Genomic DNA, 22,763 nt, shown 5'->3' with positions numbered 1-22,763 from the left:
GCTTGTGGGCCTCCTTCATTGCTTGCTGCTGGTGTTGGAGCAGCACCTCTGATCTCAGGCCATCCTCCAGGAAAGCCTGATGATCTACAATGTTCCTCTGCTCCTGCATCCTAGCAGCAGTGTGTCCTCCTGAACCCAACACTCACCAGACAGCTATGGAAAGAAGAAAAAGGAAGACATTTTGATTATATTCCAAAAACACCTCTTCAAGAAACACCTCTCACAGTGAGAAAAACCCAGCTATTTTTATTTTCCACAGAACTGACAAATATCAGGAAAAGTTATCAAAACTCCAGCAGCACATGATGTGAGCCTGCGCAAGGGTTGCCCTAGCAACCAAACTGCTTCTCCTAACATTAGCAAATGTATTCTTATGTCTATGGTGTTAAAATAGTACATGCTAAACTACTGTTTTAGGGCAGAAAAATAGTATTGTTTCACAATGCATAACTACAATCAATTATGAGATGAAAATATAGTGGAATGTTGAAAAATAGATATTAGAAAATAACCTGATGCTCGTGCACGATAGAACTACCGCAGATGTATTCCAGCGCAACATTCTTATCCCCCTCTTCCTGCTTCACAGTAAAGACAGTTATATATTGACGTCATATATCCACACACACTGTTACAATGTTATAAATTTAGAATTACTGGATAATGTTTAGCAAAACCAAGACATTTGACTCCACCCCCTGCAGCCCTCTAACGTTTGATTGGCTGAAGTAAACGCTTGAGGAATCACGTTCATACATTTTAGGAACACATTTTTAATTCAAGCGGCGTGTTAACTGTATCTCTTGTACATTGTCCTTCTGAATTCGGTTTTGAATTATGTTTTAATATGAATAGCACCAAAGTGCAGATAACTTGTGAATAAAACTAGTGCGGTTCCTTGTTGTGATTGGTTAAGCAGTACAGGAAGTACCTGCCTCTGTTACATATATATAAATATACAACATGGCTGGATTATAGAATGGCCACCGCTGCGATTAGGACATATGCAAGGCGAGTTTAGTCCTGATTAAGAACATCCCGACAATACAGTTGGAGTTGTTTCAGGGTTAGACGAGTCCCACGTTACGTTGTTTTAAAGATGCATAGTCTCACTAAAGCAACGCTGGCTGTAAATGGAATTGGGCGGCGGTGTGTTGCTGTGATTCGTTTTTCAGGAGCAAGAATCATTTGCAGGGGACTCGCGTGTGCAGCAGAGCATGGGGAACATGAAAATGAGCTTTATGATGTCATATCTGGAGGAGGAATGGTTGGGACCGCTATGGCTTGGTCTTTAGGTGAGTCGAGGTGATCTCCTGAAGCTGCCAAGAGACGCAGTCCAATCTGCCCCTATAGTTGCCCCCTCTAAACTTCTTTCTATAGCCACAACATCATAAACCCCGCCCATGTCTACAATTTATCTACATAAAATACCGTTTTAAACTAAATCTTAACCACACTGCTAACCTTAAACCGAACCCTAACCTTTGATGAAGCACATTTTTTTGCCAATTTTTAACTTTGTCGCAGTGTCATCTGATTTTGTGGCTGTGTCATCTGATTTTGTGGCAGAGTAATCGGATTTTGTGGCTGTGTAATCGGATTTTGTGGCTATAGAATTTAGTGGAAACCCCTTTAAAGGAGGAGCCATCATTTTGATGCTGATTTACAGCATACAGTATTTGTTTTAGTTCTATGTTGCTTAAGTAAGGTATAATTAAAACAAACATGGAGAGGAACTTTTTAATTTCTTGTTCTCTTTAAAACCACAAGTGGTGCCAAAATGTAGGCTATAACAATGCTTCACTGCTCTGAACATCATATCATTAGATATTCTGTCTGTTTATCATTTTGGACGCAGCATCAATCAATTTCATAGATCCTCATTATTTTTGACAGGCACGGATCCAAACTTGGAGGGGAAGAAGATTCTGCTGCTTGAGGCAGGCAAAAAAAAAGTGATGGACAAGGTCCCAGACGCCTACAGTACCAGAGTCAGCTCCATCAGCCCGGGCTCTGCCACCCTCCTCAGTGGTACACAACCATATTACAAAACACTATTATCATGTTCCCTGAGAAAGTAATCTCTCTAATGGCATTAGCAGCTCTGTTTTCCATTGGCAGCTAATAGCATCAGAAAAATTGAGGAAACCTCTCTGCCAGCAGATACACATGGCTACAATAGTATGAGGTTCATAAAGAACAGTAGGAGTTAATAGTTGTTTATATCCAGTTTGGTAGTCAATATTATTTTCAGGGTTGGTTTATCCAGTTAAAATGGACAGCATATCTTATCCAATGACAACAGAGCTCTTGTTTAGGTGGCCAGCTTGCTGTCTGATTAAGCCTATTTGTAGTGTGGCTCAGTAGAAAAGGTTGTCAGGAAGTCGGTTAGGGATCAGTCCCATTCTGTCTAGTCACACATGCTTAGCAGGGATCATATCTGGCCTTTAGTCTACATCAGTCATTGATGGGATCCTCTAAACTATTATTCATGTCTCCTTGGGTTTTACTTGACTCACTAATGATGAACTGCATGTCAATAAGGAAGTGAAAGTAGTGATTTGGATACCCATCGCTATGTCATGCCCAGTTAAATTGACTTTGCCCACTTCATATCTCATTTGATCAAATTCCTTTAACAAGTCATTATGGGGCTTGTATGCCTCATACATAACATTCCTACATTTTATAGATGAGCATCTTGTATTATATAAAAGAGTGTGTGTGTGCCTTTCAGGTGTTGGAGCATGGGATCACATTATGAACATGAGATGTAAGCCCTATCAGAAGATGCAGGTCAGTTTTTGGAAACTCCACTCTACCACAAGCACTAAAGGTATTTTTTTTTTTTTTGAAAAACCCTTTTATGTAGATCGTTAGTTACACCACTATATACTTATTTTCCTTCTCCTTGCGTCAGTAACTTGTTTGGCTATAGAATTTCAGGAAAATGTCATCTCCACTGCCATTTAACCTCCACTCAATCATGTACTTTGCTGAACGTGCTGTACAATGCCATTTTCCTCAGGAATGTAGTTGTTCACAACAAAAAGGCAAACCCAATAGTGGTTTAAAACACGCATTTCGTTCATTCCTCTGCCTAATTTATACATCCTCATAGGCCATGCAAATGCAAGGGTACTCGCAAACCCAAAAGACAGGAGGAGGTACATTTAAAAAGATGACCAAAACTCCCTGGCTTGGTGAAAGGTTTGGTTTTTCTTCTGGCCACAGTGGCAGAGTGTTTATTTATTAGGAGCACATTTAATAGGAAGAATAAATCTATTTGGCAGCTTTGACTAGGCACTCATTCTCTGTGTCTACTAATTATAAAGATTCATGTGACAAACAGGAGCCAGGAGATGAAAGATGACGGGATGTATGGATGTCAGCAGCAAAGTGACCCTGTTTTACAGCTTTGGGCACAGGCTGAGTCCCTTCTGTAAGATGTGGTCAGTTTGTATCAAAGACCAAACCACAGGGTTTCACTCATGGCCAAGGATGTCATCATAAAATGCCATATGGTGATTGTGGTGATATACCTCTCCCATAATACCTTAACTGCTCTGCTCCTTTTTCTGCTTGTTTGTTTGCTGATGCATATTACAAGGATAGAGGAGCAGTGCGTTGAGGTTAACCTAAAAAAAGATCTTCACTATCCCAAAAAGTTAACTACTGCCTTAAAAAGGAAATATAACCTGAAATAGGGTTTTGAGCAAGGAAAGGTTTCCCTATGAGTCATTAGTAAGCCATTTCCAATGGTCTCTCCCTTGTCTGAGTGTTAGGATGGAAAGATAAACAGGTTTTAAAGCTCCCGTTTGGGGATTTCTCCTAGCAAAGAGGACAATAAGTACATAGCAACAAATTTCTTATCAACAGAAGTATTATTTTTCTCCAACTTAAAAACTACTTGCGGTTTGGTTTCATTAAATCTTTCAAGCAGCCAACCACTTGTCACAAGTTGCAAACCCACCACCATTAGTGGTTTTCTGTAGAGTAAAACCCACTACTTTATGTTGGAAAAAAGTAGTTGAGCTGTGTTACTTCTGAAAGATAAGGTCTGTCACCTTGGTAGCAAGCCATCAGTCCAACATAAGCATAATCACTTTTTTGCGTTGCATGAACCGTTTCAGAAACCATCTCAGACAGTCTCAAACTCGATATGAGCCACAATTATGTTTTCGTTCTGACTCAACTGTTTTGGGATACATGAACAAATATTTACTTGCTCAGTAATGTTAACTAATGTGTTACTGTAGCCTACTTATTTGTTGGGCCAAAAATATTGCCATAAATCGACATCACTAATGACCTTTCATCGTGCTTCAGTAAACTTCCATAGAACCAAGTCAACCATAGAACCAGAAGGGTGTTGGTGACCTTCCTAAAACTTAGTTTGGTACTTGAAGTAGTGGCTGCCAAGTTCTGGCTGCAGATGAACAACTTTGATGTGTTCAGTTCAATGAGGCTGTGCTTCTTTGGCCGGCTAAATATAGGGAAAGGGGTTGCATTTAAAGATAGAGTTGTAGACCACAGGGATAATTGGTCTCTCATTTAGGTTTGGGATGCCTGCTCAGATGCCCTGATTACATTCGATAAGGAGAACCTGCAGGACGAGATGGCATACATTGTGGAGAACGACATCATTGTGGCAGCCCTAACAAAACAGCTGGAGAATCTCTCTGGTAAGAAAAGCAGCTTCATGTACAGTCCAGTTGCATTGATGATTTTCACATGAAACCCTCTCTATGCACCAGCAGTGATGTGACTCTCTCCTTAGAAGACCTCTTGATTCCATTGACATCCTGTTAATGAGCACTGGGTCTGGCAGCTCATGTAATGTCACCACATTTGTTCCATCCTGTCCCTGTGTTTTATTTATTTGTACTTTCCCCAGTGTCTGTTTTTAAAGACCAGTGCAGCTCTTGGACACATCCAGGTTTTTCCTGCTATTTCAATCAAGTGCCATATTCCCTGTGTGCCAGTTAAAGCACTCCATAGACCCAGTGCCATGGGAAGACACGTGCAACGTGCAGTGGTCCAGTGACCTATTTAATATTGACATGTGCTTCCACACCATGAGGATGCTAAAGTGCTGACGTTGTATTGTTGCTGACTTTTTTGAGGTTCACAAATGAAACTTGAGCACTGCCGTGTGATCGACTGTAAAACTACATATTTATAAACAGCCTTTTTAACATTTTGCACTAAACAGATTTTCCTTACGTGCATCACGTTGGTCCTCTACTTTCTTTTTTCTTCCTTTGTTCATGATGTTTCTCTGCTTCTGAGGAAGTACATGAAAAGCATGCACTGGGCCAGCTGGTTTGTAGTAACTCTGCTCTCCAATCACTGCAAGCCAATATTTGTCACTCGTGTTCAAGACTAGTAGTCAATCTGCGGATGGGAACCTCTTCAAGGGGGCAAAGCCAAGTGTAATTCCAGATCCTTTCTTGTTCGGGGTGACTGGCTACTGATATTCCAAGAAAGTAGGAGTTTTTAGTGCAACCCCAGCATGCTGGCAGCAAGCGGAAAGTGTGGCATGGTCTGCTTGTAGATAAACACTATTAGTCAATCCTATGCGGCAAGCCAAGACCATTTAGAAGATTGTCAATGTGAGCCTCGGCAACTGGTCCCTGCCAGAGAGGGAAACCAGTGGTGTTTTACGAGGTGGTTTGTAGATCCTGCACCGCTTTAGTCACTTACAGCCAAACCTTACTCTCTTTTTTCCTTTTTGGAGGAAACAAGTAGCAAAGCCTTAATTAGTGTGACCAATGCTGGTCCCTTTCTTGTTTCATGAAAATAGGGGTACGCATTTGACCTAAAACAATTCTCTGTGGCGAACCCAGGCTCTGCTTTTGACCAGCTTTTTCTCTGTGTTTTGTCTGTCAGATCAGGTGAAGGTCCAGTACAAAACCAAGGTGGTGATGTACACTTGGCCCAAGTCCCACCAGGTAGCTGAATCCATCCCCTGGGTTCAGGTCACCCTGGCCAATGGACAGACGTTTCAAACCAAACTACTGGTCAGTCCAACAGCTGAGTAGTAACTCTTTTATTTTATGAATATTGTGAATGTTATTGTTTTTTAGCATTTGACCATGATGCTCTAGGCTATAACCACTGTGATTGGCTGTTTTTCAGATTGGAGCAGATGGGCCAAATTCGATGGTGAGGAGGGGATACCCACGGTCAAGTGGAATTACGACCAATCAGCTGTTGTGGCTGTCCTGCATCTGTCCGAAGTGAGATGTACATCTTACAACCTGTCAATTTCACCAACACACCCTGTTTTACCATATAATAACACCTAGAGGAGATACTCATTATTTTCATGTTTTACAGTATTTATCAAATGTATTTATAAAGCCCTTCTTACATCAGCTGATATCTCAAAGTGCTGTACAGAAACCCAGCCTAAAACCCCAAACAGCAAGCAATGCAGGTGTAGAAGCACGGCGGTTAGGAAAAACTCCCTAGAAAGGCCAGAACCTAGGAAGAAACCGAGAGAGGAACCAGGCTATGAGGGGTGGCCAATCCTCTTCTGGCTGTGCCGGGTGGAGATTATAACAGAACATGGCCAAGATGTTCATAAGTGACCAGCAGGGTCAAATAATAATAATCACAGTGGATGTCGAGGGTGCAACAGGTCAGCACCTCAGGAGTAAATGTCAGTTTGCTTTTCATAGCCGATCATATGCCCTTCTTATACAGCCAACAGAGAACAATGTTGCGTGGCAGAGGTTCCTTCCAACAGGACCCATAGCAATGTTACCGGTAAGTGTGTATGTTCAAAATGCAAATTAGCTTTTTGCTGTTCCTTCTTTTAATCTGACATCCCCCTTCTCTCCTTTGGCTGTAGTTGTCGGACACAGAGAGCTCTTTGGTGTGGTCGACCAGCCACCGCCTTGCTAAGGAGCTACTGCAGCTAGATGAGAAGAGCTTTGTGGACACCATCAACTCTGCCTTTGTGAGTCAGGCCTGACCCCACCAAATCAGCTAATGACAATGAGGAACAAGTGCCAAAATACAGCAGAGAAAGAAATGGATATCTGATACATCCATATGTGATATGAAAAGAACATTTATGAATGGAAATGCTCTTGTTAAAATACCAACATATGCACACTGTAAGTGCACCAATGAACCAGTTAGCCAATACCAATGGGTGCACTTGTCACTGTTCTTTGTCTACGCTACATCATACATGTAGACAATGCCAACGTTGCCGGCCTAAAGTTGCTTTCCCAAGCCGGCTATTTTTACTGGTCCTGCCAATGGGGTCACCACGGTTCAGTCATGCTTGCTTTCAGGCCTGGTTCGCTAATTAAACCTGTGGTCTGCCGGTGTTGGTCATTACTGCATGGAATGGTTTTCAAACTAAGCTAATTCAACTGCATGGCCTGACCAGCTTCTTCTTTTAATTAGCAAGGCTCCTGTAATGCCGCCAAACCATTTTGTTAGAAAGGAAAAGTACACCCACTCTGCATTTCTGCTCTAGTTTGCATCTTTGTTAACTTCTTCTCTCTAATTGTCTACCACACCCCTCTCTATCTTTTCTGTACCGCCCCCTTCTCTGTCGGTCTATTCCTCTACCCTCTGTTTCTGCCTCTGTCTTTCTCTGCCTCTTCCTTTCTGCCTTGATCTCTCCCTCCATTTCTCTCTCCCTCTCTCTTCCTCTCTCCCTTTGTGTCTTCGTGTCTCTCTCTGTCTCCCTCTATCTGTGTCGTCTCTGTCTGCCAGTGGAGTGGCACGGATCGGCCCAAAAAGCCGGGTCATGTTCCTCCTGGGCATGGGCCACGCATCAGAGTACATCAGGCACGGGGTGGCCCTCATCGGGTAAGTCAACACTCATCCCTGTGGGACATTGAGTTATTGAACTTCACATCCTTCACAGCCTTGGAAAACCGTGACTTATATTTCACTTGGAATCTTGTAAATGGAAGGTTTATATGCCCTTATTCTGTAAAGGTATAAAAGGGTCATTAAAAAAATCATTATCGACTGCATCTAAAATAATTGTTGGTTAATTCCTCAACTCAATCATTGGTATTTCTGTCTATTTGAAGGGAATGCTTGCTCTGGTCCTACCCCGTAGACGTAGTGACTAGGTCCTACCCCGGAAACGTAGGGACTAGGTCCTACCCCGGAAACGTAGGGACTAGGTCCTACCCCGGAGACGTAGGGACTAGGTCCTACCCCGGAGACGTAGGGACTAGGTCCTACCCCGGAGACGTAGGGACTAGGTCCTACCCTGTAGATGTAGTGACTAGGTTTACATGGCGGGGGTCTTTAGTTTTCTTTGCAGGGATGCAGCACACCGCGTCCACCCTCTAGCTGGCCAAGGAGCCAACCTGGGCTTTGGGGATGTGGCCTGTCTCACTCAGGTCCTGAGCCAGGCGGCCTTTAACGGGAAGGATCTGGGTTAGTGACTATACTAAACGGACACAAAACACAGCAGACATAGCCAGTGGTTTCTCATAAGCTTTTTCCCATAACCCAGGCTAGGACGCTTGCTGTTCTTGATTATAAAAAGAACCGGCTTTCCTCAAGTTTATTTTTTTTTTTTTATCTCCCATTCTGCCAAGGACTGTATGTACATTGCTTTTTCATAGAAATGGAAATCCTGTTATGTGAATCTTTTATTTGTTTTATTTTGAAGTCAGAATAGCTCCAATGTATTGACTGAATGCAACAAAAATTTAAATAAAATGTTCACAGGTCCAGAATATGAAACTCTTTACTCCATGATATGTAACCCCTGGTGTTTTGCTTTACTCTGTGCTGCGTTGTGCAGGGGCCATGTAACCCATGGTGTTTTGCTCTACTCTGTGCTGCATTGTGCAGGGGCCATGTAACCCATGGTGTTTTGCTCTACTCTGTGTTGTGTTGTGCAGGGGCCATGTAACCCCTGGTGTTTTGCTCTACTCTGTGTTGCGTTGTGCAGGGGCCATGTAACCCCTGGTGTTTTGCTCTACTCTGTGTTGCGTTGTGCAGGGGCCATGTAACCCCTGGTGTTTTGCTCTACTCTGTGTTGCGTTGTGCAGGGGCCATGTAACCCCTGGTGTTTTGCTCTACGCTGTGTTGTGTTGTGCAGGGGCCATGTAACCCCTGGTGTTTTGCTCTACTCTGTGTTGCGTTGTGCAGGGGCCATGCAGCATCTGTTGGAATATGAGGCGGAACGGCAGCGACACAACCTGCCCATGATGGCCGCCATCGACCTGATGAAACGACTCTACTCAACTAACGCTGCCCATGTGGTTCTCTTACGCACCTTCGGTCTGCAAGCCACCAACACACTACCAGCCATAAAAGTATGCTTTCTCTTTACTAAAGTGAACCCCCAACTCTTCAATCACACAACACTTGTTCAAGTAGAATTGATCTCTTCTTGAACCCCCAAGGTTGGGTCATCTCTCAGCAGTAATCCCAACCTTGGCTTTGCCCATGACCCCACCCCACCCTCTTCTGATTACATGGCTTTTTACTTCAGCACTGCCTATAATTTCCATGGTCGAGAACCTACTACTACGGCAGCTAAGTTTAGCCCCAAATTTAGCGTTACCGAAAGTGTGTGGGTGGGGTGCAGGGCTGGCCCCGGGGCTGCGTTACGGCGGTATTGACTTGTGTTTTCACACCCCTTTTATTACAGACCGCTCATGTGAAATGGCTTTATTTCATACTAAGTGATTCAGACCAAAGCAACCGTAACTGGTTGTAAAGGCATTTCCCCCCTGGAGACCCAAAGTTATGCTTGACATTTTTCCATGTTAAATGTTCAGTTTCCCAGTTTACAGATACAGAGGTTTGTTGTGCCACTTTTTATGCAGACAGGAAAGATGCTAGTCATTGGATTTAGTAACACTTGCTAGTGCTATACGCAGATGGATAAGTATGGATGGATGGATGGAAATGGATGTTTTAGATTTGTGAGTTGATCTGTTGATCTCGTTCTTTGTCTCTCCAGGAGCAGATCATGGCGTTTGCAAGCGAGTGACACGTACACTGGTCCTGCAGTGGCAGTTTGACGGGACTCCAAAGATGATATGCCACTGACTTTGTGAATGGAATGTAAAAGTGTAAATTAATAAAGTTATATATTATGCTCTGTTATTACATGAACATTGCTATACCTGCATGTCTGTCTTTGTGTGTTGATGATTTTGGGAACTTCCAAGCATCATTCTGTAACACAGTTTCACAATCTATTGGAATATTTGACAGAATTTGTTTCAGAATACATGCATTTACATTTTTTTGCAAATGTATTGAGAATGAAATGCATAAATATTTAATTTACTTAAATATTCACACCCCTGAGTCAATACTTTGATTACATCTTTGAGTCGTCTTGGATATGTCTGTATCAACTTTGCAGTTTTGGGGATTTTTCTTCCATTCTTGCTAATTTTCTCAAGTTCTGTTAGATGGGGAGGGGCGGTGAACAGCAATCTTCAAGTCTTTCCACAGATTTTCAATGGGATTCAAGTCTGAGCTTTGGCTGGGCCACTCAAGGACTTTCACTTTCTTGTTCAGAAGCCATTCCAGCGTTGCCTTGGCGTCATTGTCCTGTTGGAATGTAAGTCTTCACCCCCAGTCTGTTTGCACTCTCAAGCAGGTTCTCATCAAGGATTTGCTTGTATTTGGCTCCATTCATTGTTCCCTCTATCCTTACCAGTCTGCCAGTCCCTGCCACTGAAAAGCATCCCTATAGCATGATGCTGCCACCATGTTTCACGGTAGGAAAGGTGTTAGTCGGGGGATGAACTGCCTGGTTTTCTCCAGACATAGCGCTTTGCATCCAGGCCAAATGGTAACATTTTTCTCTCATCAGACCACAGAATCTTTTGCCTTATCTGTCTTTCATGTGCCTTTTTGCAAACTCCAGACATGCTGTCATGTGCTCTTTTTTTCAAGAGTGGCTTCTATCTGGCTCTCTCCCTTAAAGCCCAGATTGGTGAAGTGCTGTAGATATTGTCCTTCTGGCAGGTTCTCCCATCTCAGCTAAGGAACTCTGTAGTTTGGTCAGTGTTCATTGGGTTCTTGGTCACCTACCTGACCAAGGTCTTACTTGTCTGTTTGGTCTGAATGCCAGCTCTGGGTAGAAAGAAAATACACAGACAGGTGACCAAGAACCCAATCAAGTTGTTGCGACATCTCACGGATGATCAAAGGAAATTGGATGCACCTGACTCCAATTTGGAGCTCATAGCAAAGGGGTGTGAATACTTGTTTAAATTAGATATGTCTGTATTTCATTTTCAATAAATTTGCTAACATTTCTAAAAATAAGTCTTCATGTTTCAGCCTTTCGTGTGTAGATAGGTGAGATTTTTATTTATTTTTACTCGGGCTGTAACGTGGAATAATTCAAGGTATGAATACTTTAAGGCACTGTACCTGTACACCAAGTACACTTTTAATATTTTATTGAAACATACATGTATAATGTATACATGCATTTTACTTGCACCAGGTTTTCATAAAATGTGATTTACATGATCAGTTATCAAGCAGTTCACCTTAATTTTGTGAGCATTATGCAGCAGAAATAAAGTTATCTTTTGCAAAGTCAAAGCAGTTACAGTCTGGTAAGTATTTTACTTATACAGGTTTACTTTGTAGTATTATATACAGCAGTAGTTATTGTACATATTTGCTACTGAACATATAGCGGCTATTGTTGAATAGGCTAATGCATTGCATTAGAGCAGTTATACAGCGAAGTTCATTTTGTACAAATTGCACCAGCATTCAAAATAATCAGGATCTGAGATTTAAATATTTGTACAGTTCACAAGAAAATTCCAAACAGTATTAATAAGCATTATGTGTGTGCCTTGGACCTAGAGCTATATCCGCACAACTGAAAGAGTTATGGGTTTAAGGTCTTTGATATACCTGACATGCTTCTTAGGCTGTATGTATCAGTCTGTGGATGATATAGTACTAGAGGGATATTGAAATGATGACTGGTTGCTGAATACAGCAACAAGCCAAAGCTACATTTTAATTTGGAGAGGGTCATGTAGTCTTGCCACGGTTGATTGAACAATGACCATTTAGTGCTCCACTGTAGACGACATAAATAACACAGACTTTACCAACAGTCAGAAACACAAAGCACTCACTTTGATTCAATTCAACTGGCCCTTCTACACAAGGCCACATCTACTAAGGCTGCACTTTCAAAACATAGGCATCAACGTCATACATACAATAGTATTCATATATCAAATGCAAGACATACTCAGTGAGAACACTACCATCTCACCCTCTGTGCTTTACTTGCCCCCTGAGTTGTGGCAAATTGGTCACCTCCTTTAACATTGATGAATATGTACAACTCTGTAGACAACATCCAAGCAACAGTTCTCAGCTACAGCATCGGCAGTTAAAGTGTTATGTGCAAAGTATGAGGGGGAAAGTTTCTGTTTACTTAACTTCAATGATATATTGCTTAAGTCTTGTGAGGGAAATATCTTGTTCACCTGTCCTACAGTATGATGTACTGGAAATATATTTCCAGATAGAATGAGTTGCAGGCATTCAGAGCTATGACTGAAGGTTGCATTCCTGCAACTTATTTTCTCTCCAAATATTCCACTGTACTTTACAGTGCACTCCAGGACCACAGTAAGCACCAAAGTTCTCTAAATACCTGACTAGTTGCAGTGCTTCTAACTACTCTACATGCTCAAAGGTAGCCAAATAAGACTGCATTTCAGGTCAGACACCCCGAAGAAAGCGTATATATAAACGCTTGCTTTACAAAAATAAAGTCAACTCACTAATTATGGATGAAACATACAGTAGAAATAGCTGTCCTTCATTATAAAAAATATAGTGATTTCTTTGTCAACAGTTCTTGGATTATTTGCAGGAGGGTGCTGGGAACAGAGGGGAGGGGTTGGTTGGAGAAGCTTGGCAGTGCTGCTGAGCAGGTGGGAGGGGGGGTGCCCCCATTAACAGGCTGTCCCTCCCAGTGCCTGCAGGCAGGTAGAATAGCTGCCCTTAGTGGATGTTGAGGTTGTTGAAGTGATCGAATGTGGCTCCCAAGGCCCAACTTGTCTCAACATTGTTCACCTTCTTGGCGAGCTGTGGATCAGAACAAGAAAAAAAACATACAAAATAAACCATCATGTTAAGTTTTGACCTATTAACCTCTTGTTGCTTGTCCCCTCCCTGTGTGCCCAGTGACCTGTTCCTGACTGTCTCACCTGCAGCACTGTGTTGTCCTTGAAGCCAAAGCCCTCCTTCAACAGACATGTGATATATGTCATATCCATGCAGAGGAAGGGGCTGATGGGACGGTACTTGGTCATCTTGTTGCACACTTAAACAAAAACAAGACGGCACTACATTAACAACAACTCACATACCACTGACAGAAAGCAGAGAGCACGGGTGGGTGTATTTAGAGATATCTTGTGTCATGTTCAAAGTGGGGTCAAGCAGCAGACAACCTCTAACCTGTATGCCACATTATAGAAAGCTGGTCATCTTGTTTTGTTTATTTAGTTTGTTTAGCTGACTGAGCAAGGGGGTGTGAGAAGAGTCAAGGGTCTACACATGTTGGTGAATCTGGGGGTGGGAGGCCGAGCCAAACAGACTAGCTGTACACAGCGTGTCTTTCTCAGTCTCAGCCCCCGGGTCGGGTTGGGTGTTGTGTGGCTGTCAGGTACAAGAGACAGAGCTCAGAGCTGCCCAGGTCAACTGCCTGCCAACCTGCCCAATGCCAGACGTGTTCATTGAGACCATGTGAAAGTGTTCTCACAATGCAAATAGACTTTACATAACACACCAACTCACTCCTGCTAGCTGTAAATCTAGCACAACACGGGCATTTATTTTGCCACATACTCTAATGGATTAACCAAGGCTATATGTCCATCTAACGTGTCAGGACACTTTTCACATCACATTACAGTCAATTATGTGTAAATGTCCAAGTGTATATAGAATATTAATGTATTTGTGTATGCTCCAAGAACAGTTAAGAATCAGACATTTCATCTAATGGTCCTTGGTTGTATTGGAAATGGCAGAAAAATGTGCCAATGTTAGGTTAGCTGTGTCAAGAAGAAGTTTGGCCACAAACAAGGTTGAATATTTGTGTGAGTTCAAACAGCGTGTATTTTTGCAGGCAAACTTTGTGGGGTAAGGAACTGATATTTTTTGAGGCCTTGTGAGATTGTTGGAGTCTAAAATAAACACCAACATTTCTGGATTGTACACTGTGTACTGTATCAATATAGTCAACATGTGTCTAAGAGAAAAGCCTAGGACTCTCTCACCTTCTTTGGCTCTCTTCTTGAAGTCCCTGACTTCTACCATACCACCCCGACTGCCATCTGGAAAACCAAAACAAGACTAGCCTACTTTTAGTGATCTGCTACAACAGTTGTCATTTCAGTTTTCCAAGCATAATCATGAAAAATGCAGTAAATGTATTTGAATAGAAAACAATTAAACCATTATTTTTATTTAAACACTTCATATCATTGAAGTTTTACTGGATGCAGACTGAATGGGGATTTTGCTGCTGTCATGCTCTGTGTGTCTTCTCACCAATGAGGCCTGATTCCACAGCTCTGTCGAAGTAGTAGGAGAAGGCGTAGAAGATGCTGCTGCCCTTTATCTCGAACGGCTGGTGCACGATGCCTTTCACCACCCTCATCACCTCATAGTAACACAACTTGTACCCTGCATAGCCTGGAGAGAGATCTCATCATTAGTATCTAACACAAGCTGTACGCAATCTTCAAGGTAGGTATCATATTTAGATTACAGCGTTATGTCAGCTTTATGACAACAAAACACCCAATTCAATTGTTAACAAGAATAATTCAAAATCAGCACCAACAATAAAATATTTATTTTCATATGAGAGTAAATTAACTGAGTTTGCTGCATGCTTGTGGTGGAATGCACTGGGAGACCCTGGAGCCTCTTTATGATGTCAAAATGGGGTTGAGGCTATGGGCTCTCAAGAGCGCGACACTCGAAAAACCCTAAAAGTACACTCACAGCACCCTGGGATTGGTTGGTTACAACCAGGGAAACCAAGTGCTGACAAGAGTAGCACTTAGCATAGGCCTGTTGGGTGATCTATTTTTACCACATAATTGTGAGCGGTCAACATCAAGCCTTTCGTTACACAGAGAAATAACGTCTCTGGGACTAACCCAGTATCTTTTGGCTACATGACTGTGGTATGGGAGTGTTGCATTATTTGCGGAGTTAACTGACAATTTTCCTCTCATTTAAATACAAGGTTTGCTGTATTATAACTGTTGAAAGTCTGAGTGCAGAGAGAAAGAATGACAGAACATGCATTTTGCACCACAGTGCAGCTGGCTCCAGTGGAAAAATGTTCCCAACTCTTACTCAACTAAACTCTTACATTGAGCTATCTAGACAGAATAATTGATTTCTAGATTAGAGGATTATAAGAAAAAAATTATGTTATCGAAATGGTATGTTTTATTTTGCGCTTACCATCAGGAATTCCACTAACTTTGTAAGTGATTCCACCAAAAGTCCAGTCCTCTCTGAACTTCTTGGGTAGACAGGAGCTTGTGAAAACTTTCCACTCCAGACCTGAAAGAATAAACCAAATTGGTTATAGGATTGTCCATTGTCCCCCCGAGGATGACATTTAAATAGTGTGTCTGATTTATAGAAATCTTTAGTGTGTCTTGTAGCATTATACAAATCTATTAATTTGTCATGAACAGATGAATGACTGTGCAGTTAAGCTTGCATATCTAAGTAAATATGCCCATTTTAAATTACCATCAGCTCCCAAAGCCCCAAGAGTTGCCAATCGAGCAGCTACAAGTCCATTTCCAAGGTAGCTGAATGAGGACAGAAATTCAGAATACATTCATGACAATGCCAAAGTAATGTGAGTATACTGTTTTGCATTGTATGCCATATAAAGTAACTGCTGTACCAATGGTTGATTACTCACCTGTGAGTGTAGAGCTGTAGAGTGTTATTGAACATGTTGATGTTGGCAATGTAACTGGCTGGGGCGGTGAACACTGTTTTCTATGGGAACAGAGAGAGGTGTTCAGTAATATGTCATTAAATAGCAATAGTTCTCTCAATCTTTGCAAAACGTCACTAACAGTGGAGTTCAGTTGAACATTTACCTTTGATTTTGGAAGGAAAGTGATCTGTGTAGATCCTCCACCCAAGTCCAGGATACCCACTGTCTTCCTGGTCTTGGCATACAAGTGACCTAAAGCAAATAGACGGAAAGTCAAACACACAGAATTGAAAATTATAGACAGGATGCTATCCATCATCAACATTATAAACAGAAAGTAGAACATACACGTACTGTACATTGACCACATACTGCATTCATTCATATTCCAACCACCCGCCTGAGACAAAGACTGGCATTCTAACAGATATACAGGGCATTCAGATCCCCTCCCTTTTTCCACATTTTGTTACATTACAACCTTGTTCCAAAATGGATTAAATCGTTTTTTTCTACATCAATCTACACACAATAGCCCATATTGACAATGCAAATGTATTAAAAATAAAAAACTGAAATATCACATTTACATAAGTATTCAGATCTTTTACTCAGTACTTTGTTGAAGCACCTTTTTACGCAGCGATTACAGCCTTGAGTCTTCAAATCAAATTTTATTGGTCACATACACATGGTTAGCAGATGTTATTGCGAGTGTAGCGAAATGCTTGTGCTTCTAGTTCCGACAGTGCAGCAATATCTAACAATTCCACAACAACTACCTAATACACACAAATCTAAGTAAAGGAATGGAATAAGAATATATACATGGATGAGCATTGACCGAGCGGCATAGGCAAGTTGCAATAGATGGTATAAAATACAGTATATACATATGAGATGAGTAATGCAAGATATGTAAACATTATTAAAGTGGCATTAAAGTGACTAGTGATGCATTTATTAAAGTGGCCAATGATTTCAAGTATTTAGGCAGCAGCCTCTCTGTGTTAGTGATGACTGTTTAACAGTCTGATAGCCTTTAGAAGCTATTAGTCAGTCTCTCAGTCCCAGATTTAATGCACCTGTACTGACCTCGCCTTCTGGATGGTAGCGGGGTGAACAGGCAGTGGCTCAAGTGGTTGTTGTCCTTGATGATCTTTTTGGCCTTGCTGTGACATCGGGTGATGTAGGTGACCTGGAGGGCAGGTAGTTTGCCCCCGGTGATGCGTTGTACAGACCGTACCACCCTCTGGAGAGCACTGCGGTTGTGGGCAGTGCCGTTGCCGTACCAGGCAGTGATACAGCCGGACAGGATGCTCTGAGTTGTGCATCTGTAAAAGTGTGAGGGTTTTAGGTGACAAGCCAAATTTCTTCAGCCTCCTGAGGTTGAAGAGGTGCTGTTGCGCCTTCACCACACAGTCTGTGGGGGGACCATTTCAGTTTGTCCGTGATGTGTACGCAGAGGAACTTATAACTTTCCACCTTCTCCACTGCTGTCCCGTCGATGTGGATAGGGGGGTGGTCCCTCTGCGGTTTCCTGAGGTCCACGATCATCTCCTTTGTTTTGTTGACGTTGCGTGAGAGGTTGTTTTCCTGACACCACACTCTGAGTGCACTCACCTCCTCCCTATAGGCTGTCTCGTCATTGTTGGTAATCAAGCCTACTACTGTTGGGTCGTCTGCAAACTTGATGATTGAGTTGGAGGCGTGCTTGGCCACGCAATCATGGATGAACAGGGAGTACAGGATGGGGCTGAGCATGCACCCTTGTGGGGCACCAGTGCTGAGATTCAGCAAAGTGGAGATGTTGTTTCCTACCTTCACCACCTGGGGGCGGCCCGTCAGGAAGTCTAGGACCCAATTGCACACGGCAGGGTTGAGACCCAGGGCCTCAAGCTTAATGATGAGCTTGGAGGGTACTATGGTGTTGAATGCTGAACTGTAGGCAATGAACAGCATGCCTACATAGGTATTCCTCTTGTCCAGGTAGGATAGGGCAGTGTGATGGCGACCTATTGGGGCGGTACACAAATTGAAGTGGGGTGACAGGTAAGGTGGAGGTGATATGATCCTTGACTAGTCTCTCAAAGCACTTCATGATGACAGAAGTGCTATGGAGCGATAGTCATTCAGTTCAGTTACCTTTGCCTTCTTGGGTACAGGAACAATGCTGGCTTTCTTGAAGCATGTGGGGACAGCAGACTGGGATAGGGGGAGATTGAATATGTCCGTAAACACACCAGCCAGCTGGTCTGCGCATGCTCTGAGAACGTGACTGCGCATGCTCTGAGAATGTTTAAATGCCTTACTCATGTCAGCCACGGAGAAGGTGAGCCCACAGTCCTTGGTAGCGGGCCACGTCGGTAGCACTGTATTATCCTCAAAGTGGGCAAAGAAGGTGTTTAGTTTGTCTAGAAGCAAGATTTCGGTGTCCGTGACGTGGCTGATTTTCTTTTTGTAGTCTGATTGTCTGTAGACCCTGCCACATACGTCTCGTGTCTGAGCCGTTGAATTGCGACTCCACTTTGTCCCTGTATTGACATTTCACTTGTTTGATTGCCTTGCGGAGGGAATAACTACATTGTTTGTATTTGGCCATATCAGTCACCTTTCCATATTTATATGCGGTGGTCTGCGCTTTCAGTTTTGCATGAATGCCGCCATCTATCCACAGTTTCTGGTTAGGGTAGGTTTTAATAGTCACAATGGGTACAACATCGCCTATGCACTTCCTTATAAACTCACTCCTTGAATCAGCATGAATAGTCCTTATCACGGGTACATCCTGTTTGAGTTTCTGCCTATAGGAAGGGGGAAGCAAAATGGAGTCATGGTCAGATTTGCCGAAAGGAGGGCGGGGGAGGGCCTTATATGCATTGCGGAAGTTAGAGTAGCAGTCTTCTTGAGTATGACGCTACAAGCTTGGCACACCTGTATTTGGGGATTTTCTCTCATTCTTCTCTGCAGATGCTCTCAAGCTCTGTCAGGTTGGATGGGGAGCGTCACTGCACAGCTATTTTCAGGTCTCTCCAGAGATGTTCGATCAGGTTCAAGTCTGGGCTCTGGCTGGGCCACTCAAGGACATTCAGAGACTTGTCCCGAAACCACTCCTGTGTTGTCTTGGCTGTGTGCTCAGGGTGGTTGCCCTGTTGGAAGGTGAACCTTCGCCCCCAGTCTGAGAGCAGGTTTTCATCAAGGATCTCTCTGTACTTTGCTCCCTTCATCTTTCTCTTGATCCTGACTAGTCTCCCAGTCCCTGCATCTGAAAAACATCCAAACAGCATGATGCTGCCACCATGCTTCACCGTAGGATGGGGCCAGGTTTCCTCCAGACGTGACGCTTGGCATTCAGGCCAAAGAGTTCAATCTTGGTTTCATCAGACCAGATAATCTTGTTTCTCATGGTCTGAGAGTCCTTTAGGTGCCTTTTGGCAAACTTCAAGCAGGCTGTCATGTGCCTTTTACTGAGGAGTGGCTTCCGTCTGGCCACTCTACTATAAAGACCTGATTGGTGGAGTGCTGCAGAGATGGTTGTCCTTCTGGAAAGTTATCCGATCTCCACAGAGGAACTTTGGAGCTCTGTCAGAGTGACCATCGGGTTTATTGTCACCTCCATGACCAAGGCCCTTCTCCCCCGATTGCTCAGTTTGGCCGGGCGACCAGCTCTAGGAAGAGTCCTGGTAGTTCCAAACTTCTACCATTTAAAAATGATTGAGGCCACTGTGTTATTGGGGACCTTCAATGCTGCAGACATTTTTTGGTACCCTGCCCCAGATCTGTGCCTCAACACAACCCGGTTACAGAGCTCTGCAGACAATTCCTTTGACCTCATGGCTTTGTTTTTGCCCTGACATTCACTGTCAACTGTGGGACCAAACAGGTGTGTGCTTTTCCAAATCATGTCCAATTAATTGAATTTACCACGGGTGGACTCCAATCAAGTTGTAGAAACATCTCAAAGATGATCAATGGAAACAGGAAGCACCTGAGCTCAATTTCGAGTAACATAGCAAAGGGTCTGAATACCTTATGTAGCTTATGTAAATAAGGTACTTTGTTTTTTATTTTCAATACATTTGCAAAAATTTCTAAAAACCTGTTTTTACTTTGTCATTGTGGGGTATTGTGTAGATTGATGGGGTAAAATATGTATTTCATCCATTTTAGAATAAGGTTGTAACGTAACAAAATGTGGAAAAAGGGAGGGGATCTGAATACTTTCTGAATGCACTGTAGGTCTGTGGCCACCGAGAGGAAGAAGGCTATTGTTTGGGCCATAGGATAGGTTTGAAAAGAAATCTCCTCTTATTACACAAACACTGCGTAAAAATTGAGGGAATTTTACATCCCATCGTGACCAGATGGTGGCCAACATGACTCAATACAAGACAGTCAGACAAAGACAGGAGTCTTTCACTGCCCGGCAACTGTGGACAGTGTAAACCTCAGAAATGATCCCCCTGACCATTAACACCACCTTAGCAAAACATGAGCAATGCCTTACCTGTCAAAAAGTTCACCGTTACCCAGGCCAGGACTCCTACGAGAGAGAGTAGATGGAGAGAGTAAAAACATTCACTTGAACAAAATCATGTGCAATTGTTGCCTTTGTAGTCTTGTAGTTGGAAGTTACCATACATATTGCCATTTGAACACATACATAGAGGACAGACTGAACTGTCAGTTCAGAGATTGGAGTGTTTTTAATATAATTTAGCAGCTGTGCTACATTAGTAATATTTGTCTGACATGGATAGACCAACCCAGGTAATTGCTACTGTCTCAGATCTCATGTTATGGCTCTCATAAAGTGAGTCTAATGAATTGCACATCTGATGAAACAGGAGTTAGTACGGGTGTCTTAATGAGTGATGTGGAGGATCACTTAATATTGGGCGTGGGAAGGGAACTTAGACAAGGTTATTTAGTTGCTCTATGAGGTAGCAATAGAGCTCTTATAAAAACATGTTATGAGGACAGAGTTGGTATATACTAACCACCTGGTTTGACAATACTGCAGTGTTTTGCTAATCTAACCAATGTCTGCAATTAAATGATTGAATGAGTTTCACTCTTTACCAACATAACAAAAATACCACAGTAGCGTAAAATAAAATTAGAGAGATGTTGGTGACATACCAACAAAATGGCATACCTTCATTTGTTCCATTCATTATGGAGACACTGTTGTTTGGTACAAAGAAGGGGGACTCGCCAAAGACTTCCCGAACCTACATAGACAATTTATGATGACAGTGCATATTAACAAAGAACATCCTGAATAAAGACAATAAGAACAAAACATGAAGCTAAAATGCCATTATATCTCTTATATCTAGACTCAGGAATCATTCTGAGGCACATTAGTCTGAGAATGACGGAATTCAAAAACCACAAGCATAGCTAGAGTAGCCGCATTAATTTAATAATTCAAATGACATATTCCACTACATTTTGCACAGTGATGGCGACCAAAAAGTCGGAAGACTTTTCCCCGTTCTTTCAAGGACACTTGGAAGCACTTAGCGGTTTCTCGTCCCTATCCTTGGCGGGACGGGTCATCCCTGTGCCAAACTGTCTGAGGGGAGAGAAAACGTGCATACCTCATCCAGCAGAGCGTTAGCCTTCTCCTCGGGTAGGAGGCGGAGCCCGGCTGTGGCTTTCAGGACCACCGGGGTCTGCTTCCACTCATGCTCTGGCACCGTCTTCTTGGCCACCTTCAGCAGCGCTCTGATCGTGTCCCCACCCTGAATGGGATAACAGGCATTAACAGATGAGCATGGTCGCCACTGGAACACTCAGCATATCCGTGACCAAACTAGGCTGATATGGATATTTCAACAGTGAATTAAGTATATAACGGCATTAACATATTCAGTTGATTAAAGGGTTGATATGTTTGTCCACATATGCTGTTCACATCATCAGGTTTGTAAAATGTAGATCAAGAAAGTAAAGATCAGACATAGTGATAGCATCAGCAGAATCAGTTCATGTAATTATACGGTCTACATCACATTGCAGACTGTAATGTGGACTGTGGACAAACCTTCTAATTCCCCCAATCCCTAAATGAGAAAATGATAGACATGATACATACCTCTTCAGGCTTATCTTTATAGGCAGACAGACCAGGCTTCACTGCATGATACATCTCATTGTCCAGAACTGGTAGCTCAACTAAAAAAAGAAACAGTGGATGCATTCAAATGTCAAACAAGATATGAACATGTGAAATAATAGAACTCTGTTACATTTATGTCTGCTTTTAAATTAGCTTTGTTGCTTCAATCACTTAATTACAATCGCTGATGTTTAGACAGTAAATACAAAAACAACAAATTCCCTTCTAGAGTCCATTGGAGGTCTGTTTTTAGGTATTTCAGTCACACTAACTACAACTCAGCTGCCTCTGGGTTCCGTTTTGCCCATGCTTGCTCTCTCCCCATGCTGACGGCACATGCTTGTGTTTACACCACTGAGCGAATGACCCAACAGCAAACAGACTCTCTGGGAGACCGCTGAGTGTAACGCCCTATTGGCTCCTGAGGCAGAGTGAATGAGATACACAGAAAGAGAGAGAAAGCACTCACCAGGGTCTTTCTGAATAAACTTGTAGATGTGGATACGGGTGCCTGTGCTCCCAGCATCGAACATGATCCCATAGAAAGTGCGGCTGTTGATAGGTTGGGAGACCTCAGGCAAGACTTCAGGCACAACTTCAGGCAGGAGGTTTTCGGGCAGGAGGTTTTCAGGCAGGAGGTTT

At 42.8% G+C, this 22,763-nt stretch overlaps 1 protein-coding gene and 1 pseudogene across 1 annotated transcript; one reads left to right on the top strand and one right to left on the bottom strand.

Moving 5' to 3' along the window:
* The first annotated feature begins 973 nt into the window (after nt 1–973).
* On the top strand, nt 974–11,568 carry LOC120060313 (annotated as a pseudogene).
* A 1,443-nt stretch (nt 11,569–13,011) lies between these two features.
* Nucleotides 13,012–22,290, bottom strand: LOC120059995 (ectonucleoside triphosphate diphosphohydrolase 5-like). Its single transcript, XM_039009072.1, has 12 exons — nt 22,098–22,290; nt 21,601–21,744; nt 21,153–21,228; nt 20,502–20,537; nt 16,158–16,246; nt 15,974–16,053; nt 15,796–15,857; nt 15,499–15,600; nt 14,569–14,712; nt 14,295–14,351; nt 13,218–13,333; nt 13,012–13,095 (listed from the first exon to the last, which is right to left on the bottom strand). Exons 1-12 carry the CDS (start codon nt 22,200–22,202, stop codon nt 13,012–13,014), a joined length of 1,095 nt encoding a protein of 364 aa, XP_038865000.1. The 5' UTR covers nt 22,203–22,290.
* Nucleotides 22,291–22,763: the final 473 nt, after the last annotated feature.

This window comes from Salvelinus namaycush, chromosome 15 (genome assembly GCF_016432855.1).
Source record: "Salvelinus namaycush isolate Seneca chromosome 15, SaNama_1.0, whole genome shotgun sequence".
NCBI classification, from domain to species: Eukaryota; Metazoa; Chordata; class Actinopteri; order Salmoniformes; family Salmonidae; genus Salvelinus; species Salvelinus namaycush.
This window is presented reverse-complemented; position numbering and strand designations above follow the sequence as displayed.